The sequence below is a fragment of the Talpa europaea genome (genome assembly GCF_964194135.1).
Source record: "Talpa europaea genome assembly, chromosome: X".
Classification (NCBI taxonomy): Eukaryota; Metazoa; Chordata; class Mammalia; order Eulipotyphla; family Talpidae; genus Talpa; species Talpa europaea.
The window spans coordinates 3,918,933-3,940,430 of NC_140081.1; the positions used below are offsets into that span (position 1 = coordinate 3,918,933).

At 49.0% G+C, this 21,498-nt stretch overlaps 1 protein-coding gene across 1 annotated transcript in view; it reads right to left on the reverse strand.

The window, feature by feature from the left end:
* ARHGAP6 (Rho GTPase activating protein 6) overlaps positions 1 to 19,764 on the reverse strand; it is a gene marked incomplete at its 5' end in the record, with an annotated part of 377,711 nt that extends 357,947 nt beyond the window's left edge. Inside the window, one exon of the mRNA XM_084258737.1 lies at positions 19,186 to 19,764. Coding sequence (XP_084114863.1) covers positions 19,186 to 19,764 — 579 coding nt within the window. The remainder of the gene's footprint in view (positions 1 to 19,185) is intronic.
* Between the last annotated feature and the right edge of the window lie 1,734 nt (positions 19,765 to 21,498).

The window sequence follows — 21,498 nt, forward strand, 5'->3', positions numbered from 1 at the left end:
AGAAAAATCGATTCCCTTGCCTGGAGGAAGAGGACATCTGCAGTTTCAAGAAGATTGCCCAGATGGGGGACAACGTCTTCCACAGACATTTATCTTGTTCTTCAGCAACAGCAGCACGTAGCTGGGGACTCAGCCGCCCGACAATCATGGCAAGCGGTGCTGAGCCTCAACGTTAAAGAGGAGGACGTTTCCCTCATAACTTGTATGCTGGACTGTTCCTTTCACACCAGTTCGTGGTGGTGAAGGTCACACTGCAAGTGACATCTTGGTAAAGCAACAGATGATGCAATAAATTTGCTAACAAAGACACTGAAAGACTTCAGAGAAAAAGAAAAATGGAAAAAGCGTGCAGGGAAAGCTTGGGCATAACCTGATCTGTACGTTATAAATATTTCCACAACCTGTCTTTTGAGCGTTTCAGCAAAGCATCTATTCTGCATGCCCAGATAGATGGCACAGTTAGAAAAAGGCAGTTTTCTCCTTGTTCAAATGCTCTTAGGCTGAAGAATTTTAACAGCCCACAGGGAGGAAAGCCTAGAAACTGCTTAAGCAAATTCTAAGCATGCCCACATGGTTTCTGCTCAGCTGCAGGGAATTATCCATCACATCATTCTGGCAAAAGCTTGACAACATCACTTGCTTTCTCATCTTTTTTCTCATTAGGCTTCTCTGCCTATAGAAAATCACCATTTGTAAAAAATACCAAACATCCAGTCTTTTCCACCACTGCTTGACAGACCAATGACTAGTTCACAATCTTGCCCCTTCCTTTATTCAGTTTTAGCCATGGACCAAGTGCCATTCCAACCTCTCCAGCTGACCTGTGTGTGCACAGGAGTACTAAGTATGTGCAACACACCACAGATTCTATGTTAGATTCATCGTGTTGTGTAGATGTAGGGGGAGGAACTGGGCACTGAGCAGGTTTTCTGATCCCATGCAGAGCGGGTAAGGAGGATTTAGAGTCCTCAGTGGCTTTTGCAGGTCTTTTATTTAGATTTACCAGGCATATGGCAGGCAGGGGTGCTGGGGGGCCGGGAGGCTGGCAATCCTCCCAGCCCCCAGCAAATCCTCACTCTATCTGGGCTCTCTGGCGTTCTCTGCTTCTCTTCTTCTTCTCTCGGCTTCTCTGCTCGTTCTTGGCTTCTTCTTGGCTTCTTCTGGCGTCCCCGCAACGCCTCCCTTATAAACTCAGGTGTACCCACTTCAGGTGCCTGCCATCAGGCATGCATTCAGGACCACAGGGTTCCCTCATCTATCCTAATGGTGGGAGGGCAGAAAAGCCTGACATTTTTTCCTTACCCTACAGTAGACATAGCCCATTTTGGACACTAGGGGCAGATTTGACAACATCACTTCAAAACACTCACCTAAAGATGCCAGTCACCTGTGTCAACTTTGGTGCTGTCACTTAAAACCATCTGTAGGGCCTCCCCGGTGGCACAGTGGTTGAGAGCTGGGCTGTGAAACTGCCAGCGGCCTCTGCAGCTCCGGTTCGAGCCCCGGCCACCAGCAAGGGTCCCACATGGCGCACAGACCTCTCCTGCCGTGCCCGCTGCTCCCCTCAGCAGTGTACTTCGTCAGTCTGCCTGCTCTGTTCCCCGCTCTGGCTCTGGTGAATCCTCTCACCCTCCCACACTTCTGGCTGTACCCAGTGCTTGTATAAATAAATAAGTAAATATTTGAAAAAAAATGAAAAAAAAATAGAATCACTAACACTTTAAAAAAAAATCTGTAAAGTTGCTTCTTGGGAATTCAATCAGATGTTTGCTCATAACATGCCTTATAGTTGCACCTCAGTTAGGTCAAAGAATTATATCCCCAGCAAAATCAACTGTCTTATTTACAAATGAATCTAAGCGATGAATTTGTTTAAACTTTAATGTGGCCAGAAATTTCACTCCTAGGCATATACATACCCAAGGGAAGTGCAAGAAGTTTCCCACAGAGACTTGTACAAGCGTGTTGATAGCACTATTCACAATAGCCAAGAAGGTAGAAACAACCCAAATGTCCATCAACTGGTGGGTGGGCAAACAAGACGGGGCCTAGCCAGACAGATCACTCAGCCTCCAAAAGCAACAAAATACTGACGGGTGCTACAACGTGGACAAACGTTGGAAATGATGCTAAGCGAAAGCCAGACACTAAAGGCTACATGCTGGGTGGCTCATCCATAGGACATGTCCAAAATGGGCAAACCCACAGCGATGGCGAGAAGGCAGGTTCCCGGTCACCAGGGGCGGGGGGCAAGGAAGAAAGAGGAGTGACTGCTTAATAGGAACAGTTCCTTCTGGGGGTGATAAAAATATTCTAAACTTAATGGCTGCCTGTGGATGGAGCTGTAGGGAGGATGCTAAGCGAAATAAGTCAGGAGGAGAAAGACAAACACCGGATGGTGTCACTTGTATGTGAAATACAGAGAAACCAAACAAAGCGTCAGATCACGCCGAAATAAGAAGTAACCCTCGAAAGCTGACTACAGAACTGGGGCTACCGGTGTTGGGGCGGGAGGGGGTGGGGAGAGAGCACAATGCAGTGGGACTATGGGTGTGTTGGTGGTGGGTGTGGTGTGGTAGTTACACCTGAGGGTCGGGGGGACCCTATAGTTCCAAAACACCAACAGCAATGTGAACCCATGTGACCTCCATTTACAAAATAAATTAAATAGATGGTTCCTTAATTCTGTGCCTATAAGAGAATCCACTGAAATCTACACTTTAAATGGGTGAATTGCATGATGTGTGAATAAAGCTTTTTTAAAAAAATATTAAAGGTTACAATGACTGTAACAAATCTAATGCATGCAAGGATTCTCCTGTAACACGTCCTTTGAAGGATGCCTTTGAGATTTTCCAGAAAGCGCTGTGGAAGAAAAGCAGTTTTAGCCATGGCCCCTCCATGGGTCCACCCAGCAGCTGCCCAAGAAACAAGTGAAATGGCCACAGCAACCCTCTCCTCCATGATTCACCTTCCACATTCAACAGTGAACACTAGGATGACTCCTCATCTACATTCTTTCTTCTCGGCAGACAGCTATTATGAGAAATAAGTATAAAAACTGTTTTGGTTAAAAAGCAGAGGTTCCATTAATATTCTGCACCCCCCAAAAAGTATGCTGGGCATGTTTATTCTCCAGAGCACTCCTACTGACAGTTCTTGCTATCAGGGGAGGTATGTTAGCATCTTCCTCAAAGGTCAAAGTAAAGAAAGGATCCCTCCTCTATGCTGCCAACACATTTTGTTAGTTTTTTATAACTATTTTTTAACTTATACAATACCTGTTTATTGCAGAAGGAATGAAAATACGAAAAGTAAATTCAGGGCCTCCCTGGTGGCGCAAGGGGTTAAGCACCGTACTACGAAGCAACCCGCAGCCTCTGCAGCACAAGTTTGATCCCCCGGCCAGCCAGGGAGCAACCCACATGGCACAGCAGACCTCTCCTGTTTCGCCCACTGCTCCCCTCAGCATTGTATTTCAGTCAGTCTGCCTGTTCTGTTCCCCACTCTGTCTCTGGTGAGTCCTCTTACCGCCCACAACTCTGGCCTATACCCCAGCTCTTGAATGCATAAATAAATAAATCTTTTAAAAAAAAAAGTAAATTCATAAGGGAATTTAATTTCATCCAGAGATATTACAATTTAATATTGTGATGTACTTTCTCCTGGATATTTTTCATACACACTCACTTCAAAAATGCCAAGTCGCTTACATCTAATTTGGCAGAAATTTCCATTCATGGGTGGAATCTGTGCTCCCATCCTTTCAGTCTGGGTTGTTCTTGTGGTTTGACCACTAGAAGACAGTAGAGCTGATGGTGCACAGTTCCCACCCTCCCTCTCGAAAGGAGTCAGAGCATCCTGTCCCTGCTGCAGAGCCCTGTGTCCACCATGTGCTCAAGCTAAGCTCTCCTGCTAGCAAATGAGAGACCACATGGAACCCAAGTGAGTTATCCTTGTTATCCATGCTACCAGACCACAAGATAGGACTCAGCCCACTAGAGACCGACCAAGCTCTTCCCCATCCACAGAACTACTCCACCTACCTACACACTCACATGCAAACATAATTATTCATTGTTGAAAAAAACCCAAGTTTTGTGGTTGGTGGTTACACAGTTTTATTGGGACCTGAGAAAACCCATGCAGTCTAGAATTCCTAGAAGCTGACTCCAGCTCATTAGAAAGAGGATGAGAGGGCACTGGGCAGCTAGCAGGCTCATGGACAGGCCCAGAAGAAAATTTCCCATCACAATTTCCAAAACTGCATCACAAGGGCTGACCTGGTGATTAAACAACATTTGGCCTCCTCAAGCTCCAGAGGCTACAAATGATACTGCCCAACACCTCAACTTTGCTGCCACCACACTATTACCAGACAGCCAGATGGATGTCGCTCTCATCAGGAACTCCGCCTTTCTGCCACCGTTGGCCCGCAAAACTAGAATATTCTGCCTTTAGTGTTGCAAGAAAATGGATGCATTCTTACCTAAAAAGACCTAGGAAGCATTTCCTCCTATTAAAATTAAATCTGCCTGATTAAAAATGGGCAAAGGACTTGACCAAAGGACTTGACCAAAGGACTTCACCAAAGAGGGTATAAGGAAGGCCAACGAGCACATGAAAAGATGTTTAACATCATTAGCTATCAGAGAAATGCAAGCCAAAACCGGGACAAGAAACTACAACAACCCTATTAGAATGGACAAGACAGAACCCCGGCAACAATACTAAGTGCCGGCAAGGCTGCAGAGTGACTGGAACTCCCGCGCACTGCTGGAGGAGTGCACAATGACACAGCCACTCCGGAAGATGGTCGACAGTTTGTCACCAAGTTGAACGTACACTCTCCATGGGATCCAGCCATCCACTCCTGGGATTTACCCTGGAGAAACAAAAACTCCTGTTCACACCAAAACCCCTATACAGATGTTTACAGCAACTCTAGTTAGAGTCACTCCAAACTGGAAACCATGCAAATGCCATTTAACAGGCCAAAAGATAAACTATGGTACATCCATAGCATGGAATTTACTGCTCATCTATAAAAAGAACAAATTACTTCTAATGGGTGGTGGCTACAGTAGAGCCTGCATAACAGGTGATGTGTCTTGATAGTAACAGGGACTTCATAACAGGAAATGACATGATGCCATGTGAGACTGAGGATTAGGAAAGTGTGGAGTAAAATGAGGAAGACCTGTTGTCCAGCAAACTAGTTAGCAGGCCCGGGCCTCCCCGGTGGCACAGTGGGTTGAGCGCAGGGCTGTGAAGCTGTCCGCAGCCTCTGCAGTGCAGGTTCAATTCCCGGCTGGCCGGGGAGATACCCACATGGCGTGGCAGACCTCTCCTGTCTCGCCTGCTGCTCCCCTCAGCAGTGTTTTCAGTCCATCTACCTGTTCTGTTCCCTGCTCTGTCTCTGGTAAATTCTCTCACCCTCCTGCGCCTCTGGCCTGTACCCCAGTTCTTGCATAAATAAATCTTTAGGGAAAAAGCAGCAACAACAAAAAACTAGTTAGAAGGCCCAGCGTAAGAGATGAGGGTCGATGCCGGGACAGACAGAAAGGAAAGGGTAAATATGACCATTGTATAGGGAGAAGGACAAGTTAGAAGTCAAATGAGAAGAGAATATAAAAAAGATGGAACAATCAAAAATATTTTCAAGGGACCCAGACTGTGAAGATGGTTATCATGAAAGAAAAGGGGAAAGTCTGAGAAAGAACTGCTTGGGGTTTGCTTATTCATTTCTTTTACTTTTTTTTTTTTTTTTGAGAAAGGATCATTAATTATTTTTAACCTTTAGACATTGAGGTGATAGCAGAAACTATGAGTAGAACGTTCCTGTAGGCAAATGGAAATATGGGACTAGTATTCAACCAGGGAGGAAAATAACAAGCACCTCCCAGGACTGAAGTGATAGTTGAAACTAAGATGTGTACTAGTCAAGTGAGCAAAATTGTTGATAAACCCATTTCTTCCATTTGACTAAAATTGTTTTTGACAAACATGAATATCCAATTTAATCTACAAATTTCTACCATGAAAGCACATTACAGACATCTGTTTTAGTATTACTCGGTCTTGAAAGAAACCTTATGTTAGATTTACCTTCTAAAAGATATTTAATTGGTGAATATCATGAAATGATGACATCAACTTTCGTCAACCAAGAAAAATATTTAACTTAAAATTAAGCTCAAAGGTAACACAATTAGTATATTTAAGAAATGCAGCATAAACAAGGCATACTTTGCTTCTCTTTGCAAAGCACCTCCCCAATCCATACTTTGTTCTCCAGAGATATTCACGTAATTGCTGGGGATGCTAACCAATGGTATTTTTTCCAGTGGTATTTATTATAAAACAATCTTGGCAAGTGAAAGAAAACAGCACACACTGCTAATATTTTAGTAGAATTATGTGTTTATTCTAGCACCGCGAACAAGAGAGAAGCAAGCACCAGAGGGGCAGAGAGGAATGCTGCTGATGTAAATGAAGATTTACTCAAAGCCCGGTTCTTCTTCCACCCGCTGATAGGGACTGACAAAGAGCATCTTGATTTTGGATTTCTCCCAGCCTCGAACACCAAGAAAGGCTGAACCCTGCTTGCTGATGGGAGGGGGGAGGAAATAGGGGCAAACACGCAGGGCACTGTGAGAAAGCTTCTTTTGCGATGCAGAAGGTGGGCAATCCAGATGACAGACAGACAACATGGCTGAAGGGCCAAGCCCGTTGTTTGGTTGCTAGTAAGGCCACGCTGGGAGGTTTCTTCAGTCCCTTAGCCACAGTCCACCCCCTCCATCTTGCAGCTGCCCACCAAGCATGTGACCATGTTACCCGGCAGAGAGGGCAGAAAGGTGTGGCCGCAAGCATGAGAAGTATCACCATTATAGTTTACTGACGTAGAAAAACAGTGACCCTTGTTGTTCAAAGGATGTTTGCACGTATTCTTCCCACCATCCCGTAGAGAAAAGGTCAAAGAATCCAAATTCGAGCAACATTTTACAGAGAACAGAGGTCACGAAAGACAAAGGAAAACTGACTAGAGGAGAACAGGAAACCACACAAATGAAACGCAACGTGGGTTCCTGGATGGGGTCCTGGAAGTGGACCAGGATATGAGTGGAAAAACGGGCACCTCCAAGTAATTTCTGTATTTAGTTAAAAATCCTTCAGTTAAAGGTGTTACCAAGGGCCTCCCCTGGTGGCGCAGGTGGTTGAGCACTGCACTGTGAAGCTGTCCACAGCCTCTGCAGCGCCGGTTCGATCCCAGCCGGCCGGCGAGGGTCCCACATGGCGCGCAGACCTCTCCTGCCGCCCGCTGCTCCCCTCAGCAGTGTACTTTGTCAGTCTGCCTGTTCTGTTCCCCGCTCTGGCTCTGTTGAGTCCTCTCATGCTTCCACGCATCTGGGTACCCTGGTTCTCGTGTAAATAAATAAATAAATACATCTTTTAAAAAATTAAAAATAAAGGTGTTGCCAAGATTACTTTGGTAACAAATGTTACCCAGGTATGTTTCTTGGTTTTCATAAATGTACCATGGGGATATAAGATACTAAGGGGAGGGAGGAGAAGGGCATATGGGAACCCTTTATGTTACTCTTTGTAAATCTAAAAGTATTTCAAAATAAAAGGCTATTGTGTATTTACTGTGTGTCCTGTTCTTTGGCTCTTAATGGCTGCTTGGGTGAAATTAATTCAAATGCAAAATAAGTCCAGAATTCATGATTCACCTTCCAAATCCTATCAGACAATTTTTAGTTTCTGGATTATGCCCTGCTTACTACTTCCTACATGTCTTTGCTCATTCTGTTTCTTCTGCTTGCCTTCCTCCCCATCCTTGTTTCCCAGACATATGCCTTGTTTTTTTTTTTTTTGTTTGTTTGTTTGTTTTTTAAGATTTATTTCATTTATACAGGAGCCAGGGTACAGGCTAGATGTGCAGGGGGGTGAGAGGATTTACCAGAGACAGCGGAGAACAGAACAGGCAGACTGATGAAATTCACTGCTGAGGGGAGCAGCAGGCGAGACAGGAGAGGTCTGCTTGCCATGTGGGTTGCTCTGAGGCCGGCGGGCGGGGATCAAACCGGCACTGCAGAGGCTGTGGACAGCTTCACAGCGCTGCGCTCAACTGCCTGTGCCACCAGGGAGGGCCCCATACTCCTTGTTTTAAGACTGACCTCAAATATTATCGCCCTTGGTTTCCCCAAGCAAAGTTTGACTTTCCTCTTATCTAGTCTTAGAGCTCCTTCTTAGCTCATGTGATAAGGTGCTGAATCTAACCTCTATGGAGTGATGGTTACAAGCAAGACACATAAAACCAGGCTATCTGGATTCAAATCTTTGCCAATCCCTTCCCTGCTGTGTAACCTTGTGAAAATTACTTAATTCTCTGGGTCTAAATTTCCTTATCTAGTAAATAGGACTAATAATAACAACTCGTGGCATTGACATGAGAACTAAATGAATCTATGCAAATAAAGCAATCTAAGAGTGGCTCAGGTAAGTGCTCACTAATTGCTACTATTACTATGGCTATTACATGTGTGTCTAGACTGAGGACCTTCAGAACAAGGACCCTTTGTGTTCATGCTTTGAGTGAATTCTCAGCTGAATTCAAGTCCTATGTTTGCCTTTCACAGGTTTTGGACTACCTTGCCTTGCTATAAAGGTTTAATGACCCAATGTCTTTTAAAGCATTTAGTAGGGCAACTAACTCAAGACAAGCATTCAATAAATTTTTGTTATTAGAACTATGATCTTGCTAAACCCAGCTTGACACTTAAGATGTGCTAAATTATATAATGACTAACGAGTAAGTGATCAGTAAGGATGATGTATAATACTTTAGTAGCCCATCTAGATGGTGATGATCAACTATTAACAGCAAAAATTAAATTTCTTTTTTTTGTCGCCCCATGCTTCAGAATGCCAGTTCTAGGATCTTTAGCTATCTTCTAACTCACAAAAGGAAGAAACCTAACTCATCAGGTCCAGCAAAAGCCTGGAGACAGTTCTAATTCTGGATTTCCATAATTAGTGTGCAAGATAACTTCAGGTCAAATCCCTGAACTTTGATTGAAACTATTCTTCAATTCTGGTTTGTTAGATTCACAATTTTTCTCTGCCAAAGAGAAAATATGAGCATACTTTGTGTTGAGGAAGAAAGCTAAGCCAACCCACACTTCCGTACTGACAATAATGAACCGTTGGTTACTTTAATTATCTGTGTAACAAGAGAAGCAGAATTCACTTGCAGCATGACCAAAGTCCCAAGGAGGCTGGTTTTTAACACAATTCCAGGGAGAATCTCTTGAGCTGAAGGCAGAACAGTGAATGGGGATGGGGGCTGGCAGAGACTGAGAATGTCAGAGATAGGATGGAAGAATCACATAACTGTCTGGACTAGCCAAAAGACTTTTCAGGACTTTTCCCTTCTGATACTCTATTTTGGCAATATAATGCTAAAGTCAAGTCAGTCTAGAACTGTTCATGGGAATTAGATTTTGAGAAAAAAAAAAAAGCACCTGAGTATAGATGGAATTATCTCATTTTAGGGATGTTGTCTTGCTACCCGGGAAGGATGTTCATAGGCGGTGGCAGGAACAAGTCAGCCTGATCTCACATGGCAGTGGTGGCATGGGAAGTGAGCGGAAGGCCAGGCAGAAGTGAGAAAGCCAGCTGCCATTACCACATAGAGAACCAGAGCTGGGCCGAGCACGGTCCAGTTTCCAGCATTCTAAGTATTCTAAACTCAAAAATGTTCTGATGCAATGAAGTGGCTGTGACCAGTGTGTGGGGATGAAGTTTGCCCCGGGCCTGGGCCTGTTGGCATGTCTTAGATGACACCAAATCCACAATGCTAAAATCTGGCAAATTCCTATGTTCCCAGTCACTTGGCCAAAACGCCTGGGGTGACAGCCTGACATGGCTCCAACGCCTATCATGAAAAGTAGCCCTCACTTAACAGCTTACAAAACAAATTGCCCCTTGGCTTCTGCTGCAGTCCAACTCGGCTGGGTCAGCTACTCACCGTTGATTGCCTAGACCCTCCTCCATGCCATGGTGGAAAGAGCAAGGTTCCTGGGGCACACAGCAGGTGCGGAATAAATACTTTTGACTAAAGCAGTACTTCAGGTCTGTCCTTTGTTGCCTCCTAGCCACGTGGTCTGGACACAGCCTCCATCTCATTTAGTCTTGCTCCTTAGCATCTTTCAGTACTTCCCAGCGGTTGGGCAGTTTGCAAGTAGTGAGATCATGAAAGCCTCACGAAACTTTAAAATAGGCACTTGAATTATCCATGGTTGGCAGATGAGGAAACAGAAGCAGAAACATCCTTTATAATTTGTTCAAGGTCCCAGGGCATTACATGTAAAAGGAATCACACAATATGTGAGCCTTTGGGACCAGCTCCTTTCACTTAGTGTCACATTTCAAGGTGCATCCACACTGCAAGCACATATGGGTGCTGCGTTGCTTTTTCTTGATGAATATTCCATTGCATGGAGAGACCATGTTTTGTTTGTCCATTCATCAGCTGACAGACATTTGGTTGTTCACACCATTTGAGGGACTGTGAATAGTGTTGCTACGAACATTCAGGTATCCAAGTTAATGTGCAAACACATTTTTTTAAAGATTTATTTATTTATACAAGAACTGGGGTACAGGCCAGAGGTGTGGGAGGGCGAGAGGATTCACCAGACAGAGCAGGGAGCAGAACAGGCAGACAGACCGAAAACACTGCGGAGGGGAGCAGCAGGCGAGACAGGAGAGGTCTGCCGTGCCATGCGGAAATCTCCCTGGCCAGCCAGGAATCAAACCCATGCTGCAGAGACTGCGGACAGTTTCACAGCACTGTGCTCAACCGGCTGCACCACCGGGGAGGCCCTGTGTGAATATATTTTCATTTCTCATGCATATGTAGCTAGAGGTGGGATGGCTGGCTCACGTGGCCATTCTCTATTAAACTTTTTGAGGAACCAACAAACTGCTTTCCAAAGCTGCCACACCATTTTCCATCCTCACTGGTATTGTGTGAGGGTTAATTTCTCCACATCTTCATCATCCCTTGCCATTGTCTGACTTTTCAGTTCTAGCCATCTGGGTGGGTATGAAGTGACATGTCATTATGGTTTTGATTCACATTTCCCCAAAAGCTAACGAAAACATCGTTCTTTACCAGCTCGCACAATAACTAATATCATTGTTTCACACATTATATTTCTAAGTTTCTTTGCAATATTGTAACATAGCTGCAACTGTAGTCTGGGCCACAGCAATGGCCCAGAGAGGATTTGGTAAACCTTAGGGCATGGTGTTAGGTCCCGAGGATCTCTGGGATTTCGAATACTGCTGTCAGAGTGCAGACTCTCCCAGTCATTGACTTGATTCTGATATGAAACACACTTTCCCTTCTGCAGGCACCAGATTGCATGACTAGGAATGCTCCTATGGAAAAACAAGCTCCCACGTCTGCAAGTCCTGAACATGCCAGGCCATGGCCAGAGTCAAGGCTTATGTATTTGGAGGTGGTACCTGGTTGAGCCACAAAGTAGAAATGGAGCTTTCTCATATATGGGACCAGGTGATCAAAAACAGAATGAGGAGGGGGGAAATATCTCCACAAGGAACATTTACAGCAAGTGGTAAGATCTGTTTTCAGGAAGCTCAAGGCCCTGCCAGACTCTCCTTCTCTCCTACACTCCCTTCCAGTTGGATTCCTCTAAGTTCTTGAAGCAGCTCGTGCTCCCTCTTAATGACAGGCCATCCCCTCTTAGCCAGAGTGCCACCTCTTCTTTTTGTTTGGCAAAAGCCTCCTTATCCACTGATTTCAGCTGAGACATCCCAGACTTCCTTAGTCTCTGTATCAGTTTCCTATCTCTGCGGTAACAAATGACCGCAAATGTCCAGGCTTAAAACAACACAACACACATCCATTCTCCCACAGCCCTGGAGGGCAGACGTCGCACTGCGCCAGGACCAAGATGTTGGCAGAGCTGCTGTCCTTCTGCAGGTTCCAGGGAAGAATCCACTTTCTTGTCTTTTCCAGCTTCTCCAGGCTGTCCTGCTCCTTGGCTCACGGTTCCGTCCTCCATGTTCACATTCTGAAAGCCAGCAGTGCAGTATCTGCAAAACCTCTCTTCCTCCTTACCTCCCTCCCCTCCCCCGACTGCCTCTGTCCTCACATCTCCTTCTCAGCCTCTGGTCCTCCTGCCGCCCACTTATTAGGACCTTTGGGATGACATGGGCTCCCCTAGACAATCCAGGATCCTCTCCCGTCTCGAGATCCTGACTTCATCACATCTGCAGAGTCCCTCTGGCATGCGTGCCGGCACATGCACAGGATTTGGGGGGTAGGACAGAGACATCTTGGGGGCGCCATATTCTGTCTGCCACTGCGCTCCCATCATGATGCCACCTCATTCTCAATAAGTGTGGGCATTCTTTGTTTTTTAAGTATTGCTTTTGTAAAAGGGTAAGCACCTTGTGGGCCCCTGCCTCTTTGCTCCACACACATCTCAGCGTCAGGTGCGCAGCTAGTGCTCTGTAAATACTTGGCCACCTGATTGGGGGGCCAGTTTGGCTTTGTTGGACCAGCGATCCTGGGGGAAGAGGTGGGGAAGCTAAAATTGCATTGTCAAAGGCAATACAATGGATAAGCCATTTGGATTTTATTTTATACACACCACGTCCCAGCAAAGGTTTCTGTTCAAGGAGTTAACATGATGACGATGTGTCTTTAGAGGATAAGGCCCAGAAAGCAGCTGGGAAGAGGGAGAAACTGAAGGCATGGTAACCAAGCAGGAGGCCCCAGCAAATGAGGACCCACACTAGGCAGTGGCAATGAGACAGAACAGCTGGGAAGGTGTAAGAACAACTTACTTCGAATCCTCTGCAAAATAGAGCAAAGGAGAAATAAACACAACAGGATCCCATGACTTATTGGAGGAGGCAGGAGAACGAAAGGGGTGGGGGGGATTAAAGACATTTCAGCCTGGTAAAAGCAAGCAGGAAGTTGGGACTCCAATCAAAAGCAGAACACGGAATGTGCTCAGAGGAAGGCGTTGATCTGTTCTGCTTCGGACATGGAGACGCCAAGGAGGCCAGCAGGTACCACGAACAGGTCACACCTAGACTCTCAGTTAGGAGTGTCCCCCCCAGGCGGATGGAAAGCTCCATTCTGCTTTATGGCACAACCAGATACCACCTCCAGATAAACAGGCTTTGGCTCTGGTCCACGACCTGACACTTTCACAAGTGAAGGAGGCCATTAAGGGAGAACAGATCGAAGGGCAAATGCACAGCTGTGGGGATGGACGGGCACACAGAGCAGGATAAGATGGTGCAGGCGGAGGAGAGGGCAGTGAGACGGGCGTAGAGACTCCACTGTGCACGGCCTGGGAAAGGAGGGGGGCGGGGACAGCGCTGTCAGTTCCTACTGAAAGTCCAGCCAAAATAGGTCTAAGAGGAGCCTTGGAACTTGGGCCCCTTGCAGGGGCCTGTTTCTGTGTGGAAGGGGAGAGATAAGGGACTGCCCAGCTTTACGGCGCCCATGGTTGCTTACTTTCTCCAGAAGTCTGGCAATCCATGTTGACGGAGACAATGTCAGGGTAGCTTCTGTCCCCAGCTTGTTGTCTGAGTTTGAGCTTAACCCTTTCAGTTCTTCTCTTTAACTGCGTAAGAGGGAGGCTGCAGCTGGATGTGACTGGAGCTTCTTTCCAAGTCTCAGATCTGCTCTTGCCTCTTATGTCTGGTGAGTGCTCAGTTCCAAGCCATCTGAGGAAAACTTGTCTTCACATTATTCTCTAAGTTAAAAATTACTCTGAGAGCATATAAAAGTCAACTGTTTTTCTAATTCATAAATTCTTACTGTGTTATGCTAATTTCAGACAATTCTTTGTCAAATGCCCTTTGTCAATTTCCTTTTTGAAACTGTTACTTTCATTACTTCCTCTTTGGTGACAGGGGTAAGTCTCTATTTTTGATCACATTATTCCTCTTTGCCTACATTCAAAATTTTCATTCCAGCACCCATACTTACCATTAAGTCTTCCACACACACTTATTTAGACACCCCTTGTTTTTTGTCCTGTTTTCAATATGCCTTTTGAAACAGCATTTTTTTTTTTACATTTCTAAGCCTTGTTTGACATTTAGCAGGAAAGAAGAATATGACAAAGAATGAAGCCACAAGTTTGAGAGAAAATGGTACTGGGATGCAGAACCTAGATTCAGTTTCTTGCCTAGAGCAGCACATTATACAGGGCTTGTCAACCCTGGTGCTACCGATATTTTGAGCAGGATCATTCAGTTGTGGGAGCAGCATCCCTGGCCTCTACCCACTGGATGCCAAGAGCAGACCCCCACCCCAGCTCTGGCAATAAATCAAAAACGCTGCCATGTACTGCCCAATGTGCCAGGTGTCAATTCAGCCCCTATCGAGAACCACTGGTCTAGAAGATGATCTCTCCCAAACCCTGGGACACAGGACTGCATTTGTAGAATGCAAAGTTGACTGGGGGTTCTGCTTTCAAGTAGTTCAGTAGTGCAACAGAACAATTTGCTGAAAGGGAGAAGCGAGAAACATGAAAGTATTGCGTTTGTCGGTCAACTCCCATGTGTTTGCAGGATGCTGGCCATGGTGTCCCCACACCCACCTCTTCTAAGTATCTACCCTCCCAATGCTTCCTTCTTCCAAAGCAGGCCCCTGGACACCACAGGAATTGCTCCAAAACACATCTGGTCATGTTACACCCACATGCTTTAAAAGTCACCGCTTCCCCCTTCTCAACCACCGGGATTCCTAGTCTGGGCACTCTTGACGTTGAAGGCCAAATAATTGTCTGGTGGAGAGGGATTGCATCACTGGCTTCTCCCCCACATGATGGCAGCGGCATGTCCTCTGTAGTAGACAGAATAATGCCCCACCAAAGATATCTACATCTGATCTCGGAGACCTGTGGGTGTGTGAGGTGACGTGGCAAAGAGGAATTTAGGTTGGGGGTGGAATCAAAGGTTGCTAACCAACTGACCTTCAATTAAGGAGATTCTCCTAGTGAGCCCATGTGCTCACAAGGGTCCTTAAGACAAGGTGAAGAAGAAACGACGGGACTAGAGGGTCAAAGAGACACGGCATGGCTGGCTTTCAAGAAGACGAAAGGAGCCACTGGAAGAGAAAAGGAAACAGCCCAGAGCGTTCAGGAGGAACACAGCTCTGCCAACACCTCAACTTTAGACCAGCGAGGCCCATTTCATCCTTATTTGGGAGCCCCAGAACTGTAAGCTAATACGTCGGTGCTGCCCTAAGCCACTCCATCCGCAGTGACTCGTTAGAGCAGCAGTAGGAAACCACTACATCATCGCCCCGGCTGAGCAACCAAGCTGTCCTGAGACACAGCGGCACGTGCCCTGGGAACCAGGTTGCTGGACTCACCGCTCCACAGAGGAAGCCCAAACCCCAAGACTTTCACAGTGGGGCTCCCCTCCTTGTTGACCACTACCACCCCACCCCTAGGCACAGCCAGCGCCCTCACCTCTCTGCAGACTCCGTGCCGAAAGGCTCTTGGAGGATGAGTGATGCGCTTCTGCCCTCCTGCCATGTTAACTGCACCATCGCTCCTGTCCCTGAAGAGGTGTCTGGTTTCTGGTCTCTTGGGTCATCATTACAGGAAAAGTCAGGTGGTGACTACGTATAGTAAACAATGTCCCAACCTCCTCCTCAAACAAGTGGCTGCACGTAAGCCCCTCTCAGCCCTCTTTGTTGGAAAGTCTGCCATCACCAACACTTGTGTATGCACACGCCTTTCTCTCTCATCGAGGGCTCATTTCCCTTCTTCCTATAATGGGAGTCAGTCTCGAAGACCAAGGTCAAGTCTTCTCTGCACAAACTCAAGCCGTCAGACTCCCCAGAGCCCGGGGAATCATCACCCCTCCCCATCCTTCATGGTACTGACTGGACACACCACCCTCCTCAGATTGTGAGCTCTTTAAGGGCGACACCACAGTCCCCCCTCTCTGCACTCCTGGTACCTCAAGAAATGCTTGTACTCAGGAACTGTTATGAATGAAAGAAGAAGAGCATACACGTCCCAGGTAAAATGTCTTTGTTATGGGTTATCGAAGTTGGCAAATTCCAGGTAAGCGATGCGCACAATCGGCGCTCTGCTCCCAAAAACTCGGCGAAGTCCAGGGCGGCAGGAGACCTCCTCCTCCTGGCCGTGCCCAGTCAGGGCGGGAGCTTGGCTGCTGCAGAGCAAGCTGAGGCGCGAATTCCAACTGCACAACCACATGCTGCTCATCCCTTTGCTTCTCCCCTTTCCTCCTCCATAACTGTCCTACCCCGCACACCCAGGAACCAGATTTTGCTAATGCGATCCTGAGACACATCGTGAGGAAAACAGGGCTGCATATTAATATTAATGTTATATTAATAGAGTCAGAACTGACTTGGCCCAACACCTGCCAGTTTGAGCCATAAAAACGGCCTTCTGTGAGCTTTGTGTGAACACGTCACAGAGCTGAAGACATTTGTGACGGTGTCTGCAGTGGGAGTCACAGTCTGAACAATTCAGTTTAAAACCAGAGAATCTGCTGAAAGAATGAAGCAGAAGTGGCTGTGAACCACCAGCAGCTAACCCTGGATGGACGTGAAGTCTCAGACTTGACTATGGATTCAGAGAAAAAGAAAAGTTGAATAAACCACAAGAGGCCCTCGGGGGCTGTAGGCATGACATAAGAGGCCAGCGCCTGCTTCTGAAATGAGAAGAAGGTCCCAGAGACGCTTTATGCCAGTTGAAGCGGTTCTATGGGTCCTTGCTCTATGGCCAACATGGGGTGCCACGTTCAGCTGCCAGTGCAGCGGTTCTCAGCCGGGGCAATTTTGACCCCCAAGGGACAGTCAGCAATGTCTACAGATATTTTTCGCTGCCATGCCAGTGGGGAGGGTGCTGCTGGCATCTAGTGGGCAGAAGATAGGGATGCCGTTCACATTCCTGCAACACACAGGACAGACCCCACTGCAAAGAACCATCGGATCACAAGCGTCCACACCGCAGAGGCTGAGAGAGTCTGAGCCAGAACAACCAGGAGAAGCGCAAGAATCCATCTGGATGAGGCCTGAAGGTGTCATTAGCTGGACATCAGACACCATCAGTAATGATTCTCTTTGAGGACAAAGGACCCAGCTTGCATGCAAGTGAGGACAAGCAGCGCTCAAGAGGATGAATTTCCTTGTTTTTTGAGAGGGTTCCAGGGCCTGAAACCTTTGAAAGGTAATCCAGGCCATTAAATTCCAGACCCCGGGTTACATTAGGATCTGGGCCTCCACTCAACAAAACCAGCCTTGGACCTTCATGCCAGGATTCCAGCCAATCACTCCATGTCTGCCTCAAGAATAAAGGGATCACACATGCATACACACTCTCACACACCCATTTTATGAGAAAATTTTGTTCTTTTGCTAGATGGCTATGTACTTAGTTTTAACCACTGCAGGAGGTGAATGTCATGGTGGACGAGCTGCTCACTGGCTGGCCAAACACTGCTTCGAGTAGTCAGATGCTAGTAGGGATGGCCACGGGTCAACATCACGCCCACTGCTGCAGAGATGTGAAGGGCTATGATCACTTCTAACCAGCTGTGATCAACTCCTGGATGCTTTTTGTTCACAACAGCGATGAACAGCCTCTGCAGAGCATATTCCAAGTGTGAACGGCTGCTAAGAAAATCAGGAACATTCTTAATGATGCAACTGGTTTTACAGGGGAATCTCTCTAGTCCAAGAATAGGGCTTGCTTTTGCATTTCACTCTTAATCGCCAACAGATTAACCTGCTCATGGGTGCTTCTCATACAGAGACTGAATCCAGTCCTTCTAGAAACCAAGAGAAATTCAATGTTTAGATTTGTGGTCTTCTTCCTAATGCTGAGTTCCCTGGGGTGGAAAGAATCTCTTCCTCTCTGACCTGATTTTTCCTTCTAGACTATCGTCCTCAAGAAAATGGGCAGAACAGTCAGCACTTGTTTCTGTCATCTGTCCTCTCCACCAACAGCAGCGATTACTTTGACACAGTACAATTTTACAAACAGGGGGTGCTAATACTTCTGATTAAAAATTGATATTTGTCAGGCAGCCTACCAAAAGCTGAGATCTCATAGTTATGTCATCTTAACAGAACTAGGTATGATCTTGGATGTTATTTTCAAACTGTTTTTCTTGGTGGTGTTTCCTTTATTTAGTCTAAATCTCCAGCAATTACATGGTATTTCATTTCATTTCTGTAATTCAAGCTGTACTTTAAGGTATTTAATTACAACTGATGGCATCTCCCTTCCCCATGGAAACAGATCTAAAGCAAACTGAGAGTTTGTGGACTGAAACTTAGGAGTTCTTCATTTTTAAAAGGACTGTTTAGTCTCTAAAAACATGGCACTTCCCAAGTAGCCATTAACCCGAGTTCCCCCATGTTGCCCATTCATCTTAACCAAGGAGCAAACCCAACAGCCCCCGTGAGCTCCCTATGGATGACCGAGTCCCGGTCACGTATATTGCACTACTGTTGTCCTTAGTGGAATCTGGGCACATTTCCATGATCTTTCACACCCTTAAGTAGAGATTTCTTTTCTTTTAGATTAAACTAGTACTCAATGTCACAGATTTCTAGACCTTTAGTTAAAAGCAGTGAGCAAAACTAGAGAATTCTAGCAGTTATTCTCCCCCTGCCACCCAAGCACACACACACCCTCAGCACCACCTCCAGAATAATATCCCTGAATTCTCTCATACAACCACCACATAGCAGACGTTTCAAAACCTATTCCACCCAAGCCTGGCAAACAGCTTCGAAAGAGATCACTTGAGTTCTGAAGAATATCAACGCCGGGTTTAAAATAAGGCCACCCTTTGAGATTGTCTGCAGCACAAAGATAAAACCATCTCTCCCTTCTTCCAGCCCCCACCCCTCTGCTCCAAAGCAGAGCTAAGAATCCCACGAGACACGGCCGCTGGCCACGGGGCACGTCCCATTTCCAGGCACCCTTTAACCAGCCACGGAAGTACAGCCACGCCATGGAAACGCCGCGATGGGTCCCTAGCTCTGTAAGTACGACGAGTTAAAGACAGCTCCCCGGAACCGCCAGGGAGGACCCGCCTAGGGCCGGGAGGACGCGCGGCACTGGTCCCTACCTCGGACTTCCACACGACGTAGGGGTGGCCGCGGCTGTTAGGTGGGGCCTGGAACTTTCTCTGCTGGAGCCACCTCCTGGGAGATGCGAAGATGCCGTTGGGGCCTCCCCCAGAGGAGCAGAGGACAGCACTGCGGCCACTGCCCGGCCCCGCCAGTACAGAAGGCAGGTCCCAGGCAAGGCTCTTCTTGAGGCCGCCGCGACCCAGGGGGACCTCGTAGTCAAAGTGGAAGCTGCCAGACGGCGACTTCTCCTGCGGGGTGCTGGGGGTGGAGAAGGACGAGCAGAGAGGTCTAGGGGGCGGCAGTCGAGCGGCCCGGGGGGGTTGGCCTCGGGGAGATAAAGCCGAGCGGGGGCCGAGACCGTCGGCCGGGGCCAGCGAGGGGCAGAGGCGGCCGCCCGTGGCTCCCCGCGAGCCGCCCTCCGCGCCCGCCTCGCCCCCGCAGCCGCCGATCAGAGCCGGGTCCAGGCTGCGGGTCTGGCGCAGCTTCCTCTTGGAGAAGCCCTTGGTCGAAGCGGCGCTGCCCGAGGCGGGCGAGGAACAGGAGAAGACGCTGTGGAGCAGGCTCTGCGCGGACATCTCGGCGGGGCTGTGCCCAAGGGCCACCCTCTTCCCGGTCCCGGAGCGCGAGCGGTTTGGGGCTCGGAAAGGCAGGGGGCTCGGGCGAGCTTGCCAGGTGGGCGGCCCGAAGCTCGCGAGGGGCAGTGGAAGGCAGTGCCCAGTTCACGCGCCACCAGCGCGCTCTAAGCGCGCCGGCGGGGACAGAAGCCGGAGAGCCATCACCAGCCTTCTAGGAAAAGGGGTCGGGGGAAGGGGACTCCTGCGCCTGCCAAAACCTTACCCCAGGGCCCAAGTGGCGAAGGGGATGGAAGAGGAGGCAGGTCGGGCGCCGCTCGCTTCTCAGCTCCAGCCCGCCAGCGCCACTCCCCCTTCCCAGCCCAGGCAAGAGAAGCGGCGCTCCCGCTCGCCGGCTCTGGACAGCCTAGAAGTCTCCGGCGAGCTCCTCCTCGCGCCCTGAGGACGGTCCCGCGGGCTGGGGGATAGGCCCAGGCGTGCGCCCAGGGCGCGTCGTCGGCTCTCCGGCTCTCCGCGCGGCGAGGGCGACTTCCTCCGGCGCTGAAGCTGGGCGCCCCGGCTGCGCTCCCGGTGCCCCTGCGCCGCGCCGGGACCCCTGAAGCTGCGCGTCTGGCCTCCGCTAGGCTGCTGCGCCCACTCCTCCGATTGGCTGCGCGCGAGGGTGTCTCCAAGCCCCGGGCTCCCGCGGGAGCCTGGAAGCGCCAGTCTTACTCTGAAGTGGAGACACCAAGAGCGCTGTGCCCAGGGCCTTCCAGGGGCTGAGCGGCTGCGCCGGGAGAGAAGCCCCGGCTGCGCCCGGGGAGCTAAAGGGCGAGCCGCTGGGGCGGGTGCCAAGCCCAGCGAGAGGCCCTGGAGATTCGCAACCCAGCGGAGGGCCCAGGGCAGGCGCGGAGAGGTCCCCGCACGCTCACGCTACGGGCAGCGGGAAGGAGGTGGCCGGGACGGGTAGGGCCGGAGGGAAGCCGGGGCTGGAGCTGGGGCGGAGCCAGGAGCAGGAAAAGGCAGAACGTGGAGTTTTTTCCAGGCGCCAAACCTGGGAGGCGCGCAGAGACAGAGCGCAGCTCGCCACGGATGCCGGGTCTCCTGGGGAGAAAGCCGGGGCACCCAAGTGCGGACCTTCTCCGCCCTCACCCCTCCCCCAGATCGAGGGGCGCCAGCTCCGCTCACGTTTCGGGAAAGGAAGGGGAGTGTCAGATTGCACCCCACCCACTGGTGTCAGATGGGCAGCCCAGGAGGGTTGCTCTGAGGTTGGAGTTAAATCTCCTGCCTTACCCACCCCCCGCCCCGCTGTTTTTGTTTCAAAAGAGGAAGGTCAGAGATTCAGCTCAAAGGCAGAGGCTGCCGACGGCTGGGCTGGCGATGGGGACCTACTAAGAAATGGGAGAGGGGGTGGGCTCGCCCTGTAGGGGTCGTGTGTAAAAGTACTCGAGGAGGAGGGTGAGCGAGGCCGGGCAGGGGGCAGGCGCCGGGCCAGCGTCAGCCGGGAGGCATCGGAGATGGGCGTTCACCCAGCGACCCGACCCGGGTTCCGCTCCGGGACGCCTCCGGGCGCCGCGCCGCGCGGCCACACGCCTGGGAAGCTGGAAGACGCTGGCGATGTCAATAGCCCCGGCGGGGAGACGAGTCCTGGAGCAGCTTCTCCCGCCACTGCCCCACCCCTGGAATCTGGAGCGCGCCAGCCTCGTCCGGCGCCTCGAGGGCTCTCTGACAAGCCCTCAAATTTCGCTACGCATCTTA